The 15,336-nt window shown below is 44.6% G+C and overlaps 1 protein-coding gene across 1 annotated transcript in view; it reads right to left on the reverse strand.

Annotated features, from left to right (window-relative positions):
• LOC144678724 (biotinidase-like) overlaps positions 1-353 on the reverse strand; it is a 91,920-nt gene extending 91,567 nt beyond the window's left edge. Inside the window, exon 1 of the mRNA XM_078538564.1 lies at positions 8-353. Within this exon, the coding sequence (XP_078394690.1) occupies positions 8-61 (54 nt within the window). The 5' untranslated portion in view covers positions 62-353. The remainder of the gene's footprint in view (positions 1-7) is intronic.
• Positions 354-15,336: the final 14,983 nt, after the last annotated feature.

Genomic DNA, 15,336 nt, shown 5'->3' on the forward strand with positions numbered 1-15,336 from the left:
GCTTTACCTGTTTGCTTGCTTCATGAACTTGCTCTTGGTATTTGTCCAGGTTTTTCTGCATAAGCCTCAGTGCCCCCTCACGTGTGGAAGGGATCGTTGAGTTTAGCCGCAGGACTGCCAGGTGTTCATAAACCGCTGCTTTGTAAAAATCCAGCCCTCATACCAGGATGACAAAGCATTGCCACACCAACAACAGCCACCTCAAGCAAAATGCCCCCATGTCTGAATCTAGATGTTTCAGTGCAACAATAAGTTGCAGCAGTGGACTCCTGAGATTAGCCTGAATATTAATACTTGAAACGCTACTCGACAGTTAACGACAAATGTGTTCTTTGCAAGAGAGGTGAGGTCGGAAATGCTTGAACCAGCCCAACATCATCCTTTATTCACTGTGCAGAATTGGACTCTATTAAACACTATGTGAGCTGGACTGTCTGAACACCACATGGAGCAACTGTTGGCGTTGACGAGTAAACTCACTTTCCATAAAATTAACTGCATTGTCTCTTCCTTATATTTACCACAGCAGCGTTTCTAGTCATCCGAGCCAGGGAGAGAAATCATGGGCCCTGCTGCTTCTCTTTGCAGGTCCCTTACTCCCCCCCACCTCCAACTTAACCCTCCCTCTCAATTATGCAGGATATTTTTACCCTTTCATGATTCATTAATCAATTCAGCAATCACAGAAATGTACCAGCAAAATGATAACATTCATTATTGACATCTGGTTACAAATATTGTCTGATATATATATATATATATATACCATGGATCATTAATATTAAGAGCAGTAATGATATCACACAGCGTTAGTTTGTGTACGCCCTATAGGTGATGCCACCAAAACCATGAAACAAACCAGAGAATACAAATTTTACTTTAACAGCGTTGTGCAATATTATTAATTTGACAGGAAAATATACCATTTATATATATACTATATATATATATACTATATATATAATACTAAATATAATAAATATATATACTATGCTTGCAACACTGTGCAGACGATATCACTGATTTTGGCGATTGCCTCAGCCCTCATGTTCTGCACTTTGCGCCATATGAACACAGTGATGGTAAATTCATATTTGGGAGAAAAATTCCCAAAGAAACTGCACAATGTCTTTTTCATCTGTTGAAGAATCAGAAGACTTTCTCTTGCCTGGGTGCATGATATTATTCAATATAATTATTTCAGAGAAGGTATGCAATTGTACTCTATATTATCAGTAATCCAACAGAGCACAAAGTTCAGTGACTCCTGAGCAACAAAATGGAAAGATTGAACAACATAGGTCTTCACTGTCAGTGAGAAGCATTGGAGTCCTCGGATGTCTCTGTGTGACACAACTTTTAAGAGGCTAGAGGACAAAAACTGAATGGTTCACAATTGTATAAGTTTACTTGATCAGCAAGTCTGAAGACTCTGCTGATTGCTGCTTCTCACTGCAATATTTTTTCAATATTGTAACAATTTGAGAATACAACTATTTTTTAGGGTTTGTTGTTGGTCTGGAACATCAATGGATTTTATTGTTAACCACTTTTTAAACGGTTCAGTTTTAATTTCTGTTAGACAACAGGCAGCCAAGGCAGTTGGGATACTTTACCGGATGGTAGGGGTTGTTTGTGAGAAAATACACTTAATGGTTTTCTGACTTTAAGTTGCTTGAGAGTCTGAGTTCAAGCAGCAATATGTTGTCTTTTCGGTTTGAAGAATTGGCTAAAAAGTAGCATGAACTCAGGGTGACACTTTGGGGGGAATCTTCCTGGATTTGCATAAGTGCGGTAGTGGGCGGGAAGAAGGCTTTACATGCTGCATCGTCCCAATCCCGCCTCATTAATCAGGCATTCCCAGGAAACATTCCATTTCGATGGCGGGCAGGCTCTCATTCTCATGCCATCACCTCGCTGCTTCATTACATCGAGTGCCATATTCAAAGTGCAGAAGCGCGAACACCTCTCAGTGCTTCCAGCCCAAGACTGCTGCAAAGAGCACATGGCCCGTAAAAGCCAAGAAGACTGCAACACCCCCAGTTTACTGACATGTCCATTGAATGCCTTTTGTACACTGTAAAGGCCTGCCATGATGTCCTCTATCCCCACTCTGGGTGAAGACCAGCAAGCGAGGTCACCAGTCCAACATGGGAGCCGGTGTCCGTGGTGGTCAGCACCAATGTCATGCAAAAGAGGACAGCCACCCAGTGCCGAAAGAGGATGAATGGTCTCATCTGTTCCGGCAGGGGAAGTCACTCTTCTCATCACTCTCAACTCACATACACATCCACAGGGATCTCACACCTCAAGGGATGACACCACTAACTTTCACACACTCTCACATCTCCATCAAGCTCATATCCTCTGGAGCTCACATCCTCATCCTGTTCATGGTTCCGCTCACCACACAAACATTTCATGCAGTGTCATGTGTCCTGCTTACATACTCTATCTTTTTTCATGTAGGAGAAGCTGGCTTACAACAGCAGGAGGAGGTCCCAGACCAGGGGGTGGAGTGGCTCACATTAGGCCCCTCATTCACTTTGAGGACCGTGCCTGCGGTGACAGTGAGGTCAGCAGCGAACACCCGTCTGAAGATTCTGCACCACATCAACCTTCTCTCAATGCAAATGTGAGTGCCCTCGCTCCTGCTTTTGACTCTGCTGTCATGCACTAATTATCTCTACTTTGGTTTACAAGGACCTCTGCCAGCAACCGACAACCTCAGCCAGCCAGTCCCTCAGCTCCATCCACATCCTCATCTCCAGCCAAGAGGACACGTCCTCCATTGAAGAGCTGGAAATAAGCAGCCTGGAAGACCTGTCACAGCGCTTACCCACACCCTCCACCAGTGCAGGGACACGCACCTCAGTGGGACCTAGATCTAGAGCAGGCTCAGGTTCACAATCTGGTGGTCACTACGCGGACATATGTCCACAGCAGAAAGAGGCAGGTTCAGTCAAGCTCCCCTGCACTCAGAGGACTGCTTGCAAAGAGGCATCTGTGAGTTCCGAGTCAGATGAAAAGCCTCTGGATTCGGCCTTCCAACTCATTGTGGAGAGTCAGCAGGAGGCAGGGGAACATCATGCAGAGCTGGAAGTCCTCAACAAAGTGGCTCGCGAGTCAAGGAATGCATCCGCCTGCTCACTCATGAAGTGGTGTCCACTCATGTGTGCGTTTGGATATGTCCATGGGAAGGATGGCAGATGCCATGAAGATCTTGATCCAGCAGAATGTGGAGATGCGGTGAGGCCCACAGGCGCCTGAAGGGAGGAGCGGCAGCTGGACACCCCTGGGTCATGCACTTAGGAACCTCAGAGGCTGTCCTATCCCTCCGAGTCCCCTTTGCCTGTGACCCTCTGTCACCGAAGAGGGAGCAGCTGGCACACATGAGGACAGACAAAGCAAACCAGGGCCCCCAATGCCTCGGATATCCAGAGGACCCATGCCGAAGTCCTCAGAGGCAACATGGCCAACCATTGCAGTGGCTGTCTTCACCTCTCCTATGGATATCAGGGTAGCACCTAGAAGTCTAAGGCATTCAAAAGTTAAGAAATTCTGATCACTGATGGTTGCACAGGTGAGCCAATTTTGTCACTTTACAATCTGAAAATTGTTATGACTACAGCTGGTGTGAACTGCTGGGTAAACCAAATTTCAGAGGGAAATTTGGCTTATGGGCCATACCCTTTTTTTTGTATTCTGAAAACTAGAAGAAAACGCACTGATCTCAGCAGCAAGAAGTCCAGGAGCACTTTTGGGATTTTAAAAATTAAAAGTAAAAGTTTTATTGACAAGAATAAAAGAAAACTTAAGCACACAAGATTATAGTTACACAGGTTAACTTAATCTTACAACACATTCCCCAAAAGAGACTCTACTTGGTCAGACCCACAGATAAACACCTTCCAGGCAACACTCCTTATAGATGTTTAGCTATAAGAAATCCATAATATTACCCAATGCAAACTGCTGTAGCTTTAATAGAGGTATACCAAATGACCCCTCAACCCTCCCTGGCTCTGCTGTGGAATCGGAACTTCAGAATAAAACTGCTTGCTGCAGCACTAGACTTCTCTGGCTTGACTGGATGGCTGGTTCAAACAGCATCTCCTCCTAGCCAAGGGTTAACAGCTCCCAACTCAGCTCCAGCTGCTACCTCAACGGCTCAACCAGCAACCCTAAAATACCTTTTAAGCCCTTTCATCTCAGGATCTATTGTTCTCACACCTCTTTGAAACTCAAATCCTTCCATATATAAATTTTTTCATGCCTCTATTTTGCTTTGTTTTTGGGTCAATAAAATATAATACCCCCCTTCTATTTACCTATGGAACTCCTAAAAGATGCAAACACGTTTCTTTCACCTCTGACTCCCCTTTGATATTCAAACAAACTCTCAACTTACCTAAAAATGCAAACGTTAGATCTAACCTATCTACTTGTGTCTAAAAACTAATACCCCTATCCTTTTCATGTTTTAACCTCCCCAGACAACTTGTCTCCTAGTAATCTCTGCCCAGCTTAATTAAATCATATACACACATATACTCCCACAGAATAACACAAAATTCCTCCAAAATATTTTTTTTAAAGGAACTATTTCTCACAAAATATATTCATTTTTCACTGAATAATGTGTAATGGTGTCTTTTAGCTTCATTGACAGGCTTTGCGTGTCCTCTCATTGCATTTCCCGCACCCCCACCCCCCCAACTAGCAGTTCAGCTGCACATAGCCAGACCATGAGTGATTCCAGAGGGAGAAGTGTGTGGGTTGCAGGGCCTTTCTGAGCCTCGTGCAAGCACTCTCCCAAACACGCAGGTCCTCCCTCCATCATACACATCTCAATATCTTGAGCATTTTCAATGCTGCCTGCTGGGGTTCTCTTTCAGTTGTCCATCTGAGCTGACCTGCATCTCTGCCCACCCACTGATTGCATTTCCATTCAGCACCTGTTCTCACCCACCATGACTCTCATTTCAGTTTCCATTTTGCCAGCATGGTAGTGCTGCAGTTTATCTTGAGGTACCCCCATCCTTTCTCCTTCCCAGTTACCCATTGGGGAGGTGGTGGCATAGTGGTATTATTGCTGGACTGGTATTCCAGAGACCCAGGTTAATGCTCTGGGGACCTGGGTTCAAATCCCATCCATGGCAGATGGTGAAATTTGAATTCAATAAAAATCTGGAATTAAAAGTCTAATTATGGCTATGAAATGATTGTTGTAAAAACCCATCTGGTTTACTATTGCCATTTAACTGGTCTGGTCCACAGCACTGTGATTGACCCTTAATATACCCTCTGAACAGGGGCAATCAGGGATGGGCACTAAATGCTGGCCTAGCCAGCAATGCCCACATCCCATCCCATGAATGAATGAATTCTAAAAAAACCCCATTCAACTATTACTGTCGATCATCACCTACCAGCCCTTTTCCTTCAGGGGTATTCAGGTGAACATGTACATTCCTTTCCTCCCTGAAAATCCCACCCCCTTCCACATTAGCCTCCTGCCCACCTTCAGGGTCCATGTCTACCACCGAGTCCTCACCAACCACCCTCGCTGTCCCTTCTATTGATACCATCACACCCTCATCCTCCCACCCTGCCATCTCACTCTGCCCTCAGTCATTCTCATCATTCCCGCCTACCACGCCCATCCTTAGTTCGCTCCCCAAGAGGCAGTCATCAACTCCACAGATCCCTTGCACATTCACCTGGACATCTGCTCCTCCGGACCCCTTCCCCGCTTGGAACTCTTTCCCTCCCCCAGGCTCCACCCACTTTCTGGACTCCTTCCCACCCCCTTAGTCCTTCCCCCTTCCTGACTCCTTACTCCACCCTTATTTTTTCCACCACCCTTACCCTTACCTCTCTCCGGACTCCTTCCTCCAGCCTTACTTCTTCAGCCTTACTCCTTTCCCATTTCTGACTCCTTCCTCCACCATTACTTCTTCCTCCAGCCTACTCCTTCCCTTCTCTGGACTCCTTCGTCCCCCTCCCCGGACTCCTTCCTCCCCCTGGATTCCTTTCCATCTCTGGGCTCCTTCCTCCCCCTGACACCTTCATTCCCCCTTCCCAACCTCACCCAACTCCGATGCCTTTGTTCCCCCTTCCCAACTTCACCCCAACCTGACACCTTCGATTTCTGCATGTCGCACTTGTCAAGACGTGTTTGCACTGGTGTGTTTTCCCACCAAAGCGCTCGGATGATCCAGTATTGGGGGGGTTGAGTCTGGCAAGCAGGGCTCATAATGATATGCAGATGTATTACTATGAGGCTCCAGGCATCCAATGGTGGGAAATCTGGCCCGCCATTGACGGGCAGAGCAAAAGATTGCAAACTGGTTTCATGACGTTGTGAAACCAATTTTTGGCCTTCTCACTATATTGACCACTCACAAGGCCAAACACGCCCCACGCCAGTGGGCATGGAAAATTCCACCCTCTATCTTTAAACAAAACCCATGGATTGATTTACCTAATTAATTATATTTGTAGGGTGGAATATGGTATTAGAGGGAAACTTGTCTTTCTGTTTTGACATTATGGTAGGAATTGTTATTAATATTTGCTTGTAACTGCTCTATACCTAAAGGAGATGTGCTGTTTGTTCACAATGGAATGTAAACTCTGGAAGTCCAGAAACAAGGGATGGACATTTGCCTTTAGTCTACATGGCTCTAGTTACAGGGGTGGGGTGACATCCGATGACTTGCACCCTAAGCTAATGGAAGAAGTGAATTTGGACTATTTGCAAATGAGGGATTCCAGAATAATGAGAAGTGTGGATAAAAGTTGGTAAATCTGAGTCTTTCTTGGCACAGTGTTACCATGGCTTCTGTGATATGATTCTTCTGGACACAGTTCAGCATCACTTCAGAGACAGGCAAAGAGGAAGACATCGCTTGTGCTGACAAGGAATCCTAGGTACTTGAGGGTAAGAATCTGCCATGTGGTCTTCACTGTTTCTTGTTAAGTATATGTAAGGCTTGATGAATAAATTCTACTTGATTCATGAATACTAATTAACTGTACCTTGATAGGTCAGACACAATTGAGGACCCTAGTGTTAGGAATTAAGAATGCGGAACTTAGAGATTTTAATTTGAAGGGTTTTATGCCTCAAGTCCCTAAAATCTTACAATACCTACCATGTAAGACAACTTTATCACAATATTTCATTCCTAAAAACAACTCATGAAAGCACCAAGATAGAGTGGGATAATAGGTAAGTAGACAAAATGACAAGATTGAAGTCAATGGATAAGAGGCTTGAGAATCATGTGCAGTGTAAAACAGGTTACTGATTCACTATGAGCCCATTATGCACTCCTGTCTTGGCAATTTCACCCCACAAAGCCTGCTCACAGTAAACTTTCATTAGCAACAAAATAAACAGAACTCCAGCCTCAGTTCATAAGCGAATTACGGATGACAAAATCCATCTAGCCTAGCTCACCTCATTCATCCAGAATGGCATACACTCCACTTATCCACCCCACTAATCCTTCAGCATCCCCCAAACTCACCCAAACCCCTAACCTTACCCTACCCTGACAACCTCCCCTCACCCCTACAACCTGACCTGATCCCACCAGCCCTCCAACAACCCCAATCCGCAACCTCCCCCACCAACCAACCTTACCTGACTCCACCGCCCCCCCCCTACACCCTGCAATCTCCCCCAGCATGCCCCAACCTCCCCCACCCCCTCCAGGACCCCCATCCTCCCCCCACCCCTCCCCAATATCCTCACTCCTCCTACACCACCAACACCCCCAACCTTCTCACAGCAGCCCCCAATGTCCCCCACTCCCACCCCTCCAACACCCCCCAACACCATAGTCCTTCACCCTCCAATCGGCTCTAAAATTGAGATTTCACTTACCATTTTTCAGCAAGAGCACTCTCAGTTGCTATGCTGCTGCTGTTGACATTTGGGTAGCTTTGTGGTTTTCTGTCAGGCTTTTCAAAGAAAAAAATCTGAATTAGGAAGCTGCCGAAGGTCAGAAGCAGCAGCCTCAGCAACTACTGACAGACCAGCTTTAAAAACATTGGAGCTCTCAGCCTGAAGGTTCTGATTTTCATTAAAGTTTGTCTTTCAGGTCTGCAGCTCTGCCTCTTGCCACTCAGGCTATGAAGTGGGGTAACTGATTAGGATGGACCTTTATTAACAGCTTTCAGTGTAGTTGTGTGAGCTCTTTCTAACCATGATGGGAAATATAGCCAACACATAGGCATGATGGGTATGGTAATGTGGGAACCCAATGAACAATCACAAGCCATAAAACTTAATGATCTTCGCAGGATAGGTAAACAAATGTTAGAGTGATAAAAGCACAGACTGGGAGGCATTAGAACTGAGACATTTCCCAGTCTCCCAGTGAGATTACAGAGACATCTGCAGCCTGAATAATTCTGCTCATTATGTATGTAACCGGAGGTTGTACAAGGCAGTATAGTGAAATGTGATAACTAAAAGATATAAATATGCTACACAGCCTTTGTATCAGAGAGATATTCTGTAGAACCAGGCTGTGTCCTCGCAGCATATGCTTGAATAAAACCTTTGCTTGCTGGAAACTCACAACCTTGAGCGGTCTCATCTTTATAACACAACAGGTTGGGGGACAAGAAGAAACTCCATTTTGAGCAATGAGCCCAGGTCCCCCCTAGCCCCCAGGCCCCAATGTTTGGCACCATCTGCATCCACTCTCCCCGGGCCCTGCTCGTCACTATGAAGTGTGCAAGTTGATGAAAATAATTCTACTTCTATTGTTGTCTGCACAAGTTGCAGCAGCACCTTCAATATGTTTGTCAACTAAAATAAGTGACTGAAACAGAATAAAATCTGTATATTATTATCATGAGATTTAAGTGCAAATTATGGGAGCAGTAACAAAAAGTAAAATGCAGTTGTTGATTTTCTACATGATTATGGTAAATAGGAGGAGGTCTTGTGCCACAGTGAGTGGTGTCTCTGCTTCTGAGCCAGAAGCTTTGGGTTCAAGTCCACTCCAGGACATGATGGCCCCAGAAGATCTGTTTGTAACACGGCCAAACAGATTAATTAGCAACTTGCGAATTCTTACAACATACGATAATGACAGGTGGTAAGAGGGGGAGAGATTCTTGCCAGGAAAGAAATTGAAACCATCATTATCCTTAGCTCCAGGCTACAACATGCATGTAAAAGTGTATGTTTCCACGGCAACTCAAAGTTCTTGTGGGGCTGGAGAGCCGGTATGAATCAGATTGATGCCAACGCATAGGGTTCGATCTCTATTCCAGACGGGATGGATTCAGGACCTGCCACCTTTCCTCAATTGTGGTGGAAGTCATGGGCTGTGGGTCAGAGCTGCCTTTGGGCAGAGAACTAAAGAGGAAGAATCATAGAATGGTTACAGTTCCAACTTTAGTTCTGTCTTGCACAGCTGGCCATGAACCTTGAGCTCAATTTAAAACTATTTTATTGTAACTGTGACTTTCTTCTACTATCTAGAGTATTGTGTATAGTATTGGTCTCCTTATTTAAGGAAAGGTGTAAATGCAGTGGAAGCAGCTCAGAGAAGGTTTACTAGACTAATACCGAGGATGGGCAGGTTGTCTTATGAGGAAAGGTTGGACAGGCTAGGCTTGTATTTGCTGGGGCAGGATTTTCCCTTCTTTAGGCGGGCACAGCTGATGGGCGGGCCTGGGAGTGGCCGTGAAACGGACTGCCTGCCCGCGATTTCACACTGGGCAGGCCAATTAAGGCCCTCCCAGCATGAAATGCGGCTCGCTCTGTGTGCCTCAGGGAGCTTTTACTGCGCGCACACGCACACTTCTGCGCTTGTGCTCCTCACGCCACACCCCGGCAGCGCTGATCGCTGGCTCGCCATTAATTGACCAGCCAGCATGAAATCCATGTCAGGGCACTGCAGTCAGACTGACTGGCCTATAATTTTCTGGCCTATCCCTCGCAATCTTTTTAAGTATCGGTACAACGTTCGCAGACCTTCAATCCTCTGGAACCTCACCTTATCTAGTGATGATTGGAAAAATGATCCTCAGGGCATCCACTATTTCCTCCCTGGCTTCCTTTAACAACCTGGGGTGCAATCCATCTGGCCCTGGTGACTTATCCACCTTCAAGGATGCCAGTCCCTCCAGTACTTTGTCTCTCATTATGCTTATTATATCTAATATTTCACACTTGTCCTCTCTAACTAGAATGTCTGCATCATCCATCTCCTTAGTGAAGACAGAGACAAAGTATTCATTGAGCACCCTGCCCATATCTCAGCATCAACTCACAAGTTACCATGTACATCTCTGATAGGCCCTATCCTTTCCTCAGTTATCCCCTTGTGTGTTTTTCCCGATCAGTTTCCGTTTCTTAGCAAGTAATTCGGGAAGCAAATGGAATTTCGACCTTTATTGCAACAGGGTGGAGTATAAAAGTGGGCAAACCTTGCTACAACAGTATAGGGTCTTGGTGAGACTGCACCTGGAGTACGGTGTGCAGTCTTGGTCTCCTTATTTAAGGATGGGTATATTTGCTTTGGAAACAGTTCAGCAAACGTTCACGAGGCTGGTTCCTGGGATGAAGTAGGTTTTTATTGAGGAAAGCTGGAATAGGCTGGGGCTATACTGATTGGAGTTTAGAAGGATGGGAGACAATTTTATTGAAACGTATAAGACTCTCAGGGCACTGGACAGGGTAGATGCTGTGAGAATGTTTCCCCTTGTGGGAGAGTTTAGAGCAGTTTAAAAATAAGGGTTCTCCCACTTAATATAGAGTGGAAGTGGAACTCAATCTTTGGACTCAGATGGGAGAATCTTATCAACTGAACCAAACCTGACATTTAGGGAGTAAATTGGTGAAGCCAAATGGCTGAAGCCACAATTGCAAATGGTGAAGATAAGGAGGGGATGCAGAGAATGTCAGGAGGAGGGGCTGATGCAGTGCTGAGGATGGAGAGTTTCAGGTATAGAGAGGCCTGAGGCCATAAAACAATTTAAATATAACAATCAAAACATTAATTTGGGCATGTTGAAGACAATGTAGGTCAGCAAGTAATGATAGTTGAGCAGGACTGGGAGGGTATGGGATATTGATTGTTATGAAAACCAACCTTACAGAGAGCAGAGTTGGGAACTCCAAGTCCCGACAGACCTCGGAGTTTCCACACAGGGGCAGACTAGGAGCTGGCTGCACCTATGCCATTCAGCACTGTAAGTTCTTGGGGCCCAGTGCGCCTGTGCATAAAGAAAAATGGTGCAAAAACCCAGGTCATGTGGCTGGGAGTGACATGCCATTGAAGATAGGTATCTCAGTCAGGGGACAGGGAGAGGAGCCAAAAACTCAGGGGACAGAGAGCGGTCCCTGTTACGTTAAGGAAAAAGAGACGAGCAGAGAAACAGCTCCAAGCAGGAAAAGGGCTGCAGTAAGCAGACTGTAGGTGGTGAGGGCTCAGGAAAAGGTTGCATTCTAAGAAGGCAGCAGAAGGTTGGTGACTCTGTTCTGCGGGCTGTTGAGGTGAACGTAACCCTTTGGAGCAGTGGCATTCTGCTTGGTGTGGCAAAGATCTGAAGTTGTGCTTGTGAGTTGGTGCTTGAGTGCATACTCAGGAATCCATGGGAACAGAATCTTGGGTGACGAGATTGAAACCCTGTGAGCTTGGCCATCATTGATTCCGTTCGAATCGGAGTAACTTTTGGAGAGAATTTCCAGATTAGGTGTTCGACGGCGAAGACTGGAATCTCTCATGAGAGTGATAGATTTTCAGTAAGATTGGTTGACTCACAGTGTTTACTGATGTCTGGGTCTGTTGTTGAGAAATCTATGGACTCTGTCTTGGTCTCATTTGCTATTTATTATGCAGTGTGGTGTGCTTGACCACAGTTTGCCTGTTAATTTACATGTACCTCACAGTAATCATGAATATTAGAGTACTAGATAGATATTGCAAATTGTTTTATCTTCCTGACTTTATAAAGTTTATTTTTTTCATGGAATCATGTGGCTTCATTCCATTAGCAAGTGTCTTGAATCTCAAAGGTTGTCTACTTTAAACAAAATGCTATTGGTCCCCAACCAGATCTTACCAAAAACGTGGGGGTCTGGTCAAGGATCATAACGGGACAAAAGAGTTTTGGATCAGCTCCACTTTATAGAGAATGAGAGGTCACCTAGGAAGAAATTTTAATACATGAAACTAGAGGTGACATACGGAGAGATGAAAGTTTCAGCAACAGTTGGGCTGAGGAAGGGACAGAGGCAGGTGGTGTTACAGAGATTGATGGAGAGTAAATGGCGTAAGAAGCTCAAATAGGATGCCAAGTTTGCAAAAAGTCTGATTATGCCTGAAACAATTGCTGGAGAGAGGGATGAAATTGGTGACAGAGAAACAATTTATGGTGTGAGTTGAAGACAATGTTCATTTGGAGGAAGTTGCAGCTTACCCAAGTCTGGATATTGGACAATGTGTCTGACTATATAGAGGCCTTGGAGGGTTCAGTGGTGGAGAAGGAGATCTGATGTCATTTGGATGCTGACCATGATTTTTTTTCTCATCTGTCTTAAATGGGCAACTCCTTCTTCTGAAATTTTGTGACAATGAAGGATGTGTTAACAACAAAAACACTCAAGCTTGTAACAAGGAAAACACTCATAAGATGCTACATTCTATCCACTTTCCTGTATGTTTCAGAAACCTGGATAATAAGTAAAGATCTGTGGAAGAAAATAGAGGCCTTTGAAATGTGGATGCCAAGACGTGTGCTAAAAATTCCTTATACAGACCACAAGACCAATGAAGAGGAGCTTGAAATTGCAAGAACATAAAGAACTCTAAAAAGTGACATCCAGAAAAGAAAATGTCAGTATTTCAGCCATTTGGTCAGAGCTGAAAAGCTACAGGGATCTCTTCTAGAGAGCAAAGTGCAGGGCAGCAGGAAAGGGGGTCAACCTAGGTGTAGTTGGACAGAGTGGTTGCAGACGAACTATAGTGGATGTGTGAGGATTGTGCAAGACAGATGAGCATGGCATATCATGACAGGAGATTTCCTGGCAGGAGTAGCTACAAGCAGCAACAGCAGCAGCAGCTTGAACAGGGGCATCCTGTTTTCATATTTTTTTGTGCCCTGTGGTTTTCTAGTCTGTTGCTTTGGTTTGCAGCTCATCAAAAACAGTGAGAGATTACTTCAGCAGTCCCAAGAACGAGGTCAACCATCAACTATTAATACCTCTTTAAAAAACCCTACTGTCTCAGCACTCTAAACCACCCTCCAGCAACTTCACATCTAAAATTGTGTGCAGGCAATAAGAAAACAAGCCAGTCAAATGAGCAAAAGGATCGTTTGTAAGCAAATAAATCCCTCTCTTTTTTCCCTCTATCCTTCTTTCTCTCTTTTTCTTTCTTTCTGTCTCCACTTTCCACTCTTTTTCTCTCTCTCATCTGAGTCCCATGGATATGGTCAACAGCAAAAGGGCACACTTCTGCAGAAACTCCTTAGCTCAGATCACGACAATCTTCAGGCTTCCGTCCTTTCAGCTGTCCCACACATCGCTCCACACAGCCTGTCTGCTTTGAACTCCTGCTGAAATTTGACCTTCAAGAGCTTTGTGGTGTTTGTTTTTTCTTAGCAACCTGAGGTTACAGTCCAATTTGCGTGATGGACTAAGGCCTCACAATATACCTTTTTATAATATATGCTTATTGCTATTTCTAAATTTGAAACTGGACCTTGGCTGAACAAGATCCTTAAAATGGCTGAGCCTATGTCTGACTATGACCCCAGAGCAAAAGAAGCCACTTTGAAGTTTTGAGGAAACTCACATCTTGTTATCTCTGAACAGCCACTGACGATCACCTGGGGACTGCATAACCCAACTTTAAAAGAGAACTATACACAGGCCATTTGCATCCGATAAACCAGCTGACCCACAGGAGACAGAGGGTCTATTAAGACAAAAGGCCCCTCAAGCATTCCTTTCAACTCTTAATGGCTGGGATGTTTAGCAGTCTTTGAGACCCAGCCAAATTCCAGACGAGGGATATACATGCTTCATTGAATACCAGTTGGAGAGGTGGGGGTCATATGATATAGGCCTCTGGCTTGTTGAACAAGTAATATTGCCTTGCTGAGCTTAAGAGCTTAGTCAGCTCTTTCACATCTGACTAGCAGCCACGCACAGAAAGAACCTCTGCCAAATTGAACACCTGGCCCCATCTCCGCTGCTTCAGTTGGAAATTCTGTACCATCACCTACAAGACTGAGTCATCTCTGCGTGCCTATCTCATCTTGTGAAGTCAACACCTTGGAAAAGTGAATTATGCAGCATCGGATTTCAACCCATTGGAATTTGATTCTGGACTGTGGAACCCACATGAACCAATATTTATTTTCCCTGTGGTCCCTGTACTGTAAATCCGTCTTTCCTCTAGCCCTCTCTTTACAGTCTGAATATGGAGATGATGTTGCGAAGCCTCCTCCTGCATTTTGAGCATGTGCAGATAAACTTGCCTTTTGAGTTCATCCTATCTCAAGTTTGCTGTGGGGTTATTTTTGGAAAATTGAATCATTCAATAACAGAGGGGTTGCGAAATATGCCACCAGTTATAAAGTGGGAAACATATTAAAACACCTTTCTGTTTATGGGCAGGTGTTGAGGGGAGAAATTAGTGCTGTTTAAGTTACCTCCCTACTGCCCATACCATTTGCCAGAAGCCTGATGTCACATCCAAAGTTACAACCTCTCTTTCCCAGAAACCTGAACTTTTTGTTTCTCCTTCAGTTGGGCACTATCTCAAAACTGCAGACTTTGGAGCCAAAATTAGTGAAGATAATAGCTCCCACACATTTCCCTGTTGATCTTGAAAACAGCGGATTTCATCACAACTTACGCCCGTATCCCAATATGATGCCACACACGCGTCAACTGATACAAGTCATTCTTGGACTTTCAAGTGATCTTATCAAAAGATTGATGGGGTGTTTGTCATAAGATTTTTGTTTGTTTCCCACTGTGAGCTCTTGATGTCTCAAGTAGCTGCCAAACCGTCAAATGTAGTTCTCTTAAAAAGTTCATGGGCAAGGACACAAACATCACCAAGAGATAACTACCAATTTACTAGTCTCATCTACACTTTCCTGACTTTAAGTAGAATGCATATGGATACCAGATTGATACATTCCATTGAAATGGATCCAAAGTGAGTTATTCCAATTTTCCAATTTCCATTTAGTGGTTTGATTTTTCTGCCTCTATCTCTTATTCTAAATGGGACATCCCATTAGTTACCATTCCAACACATTTATGAGCCCTGGAGGAACCTTACT

This window comes from Cetorhinus maximus, chromosome 3 (assembly GCF_964194155.1).
Source record: "Cetorhinus maximus chromosome 3, sCetMax3.hap1.1, whole genome shotgun sequence".
In the NCBI taxonomy this organism is placed as follows: Eukaryota; Metazoa; Chordata; class Chondrichthyes; order Lamniformes; family Cetorhinidae; genus Cetorhinus; species Cetorhinus maximus.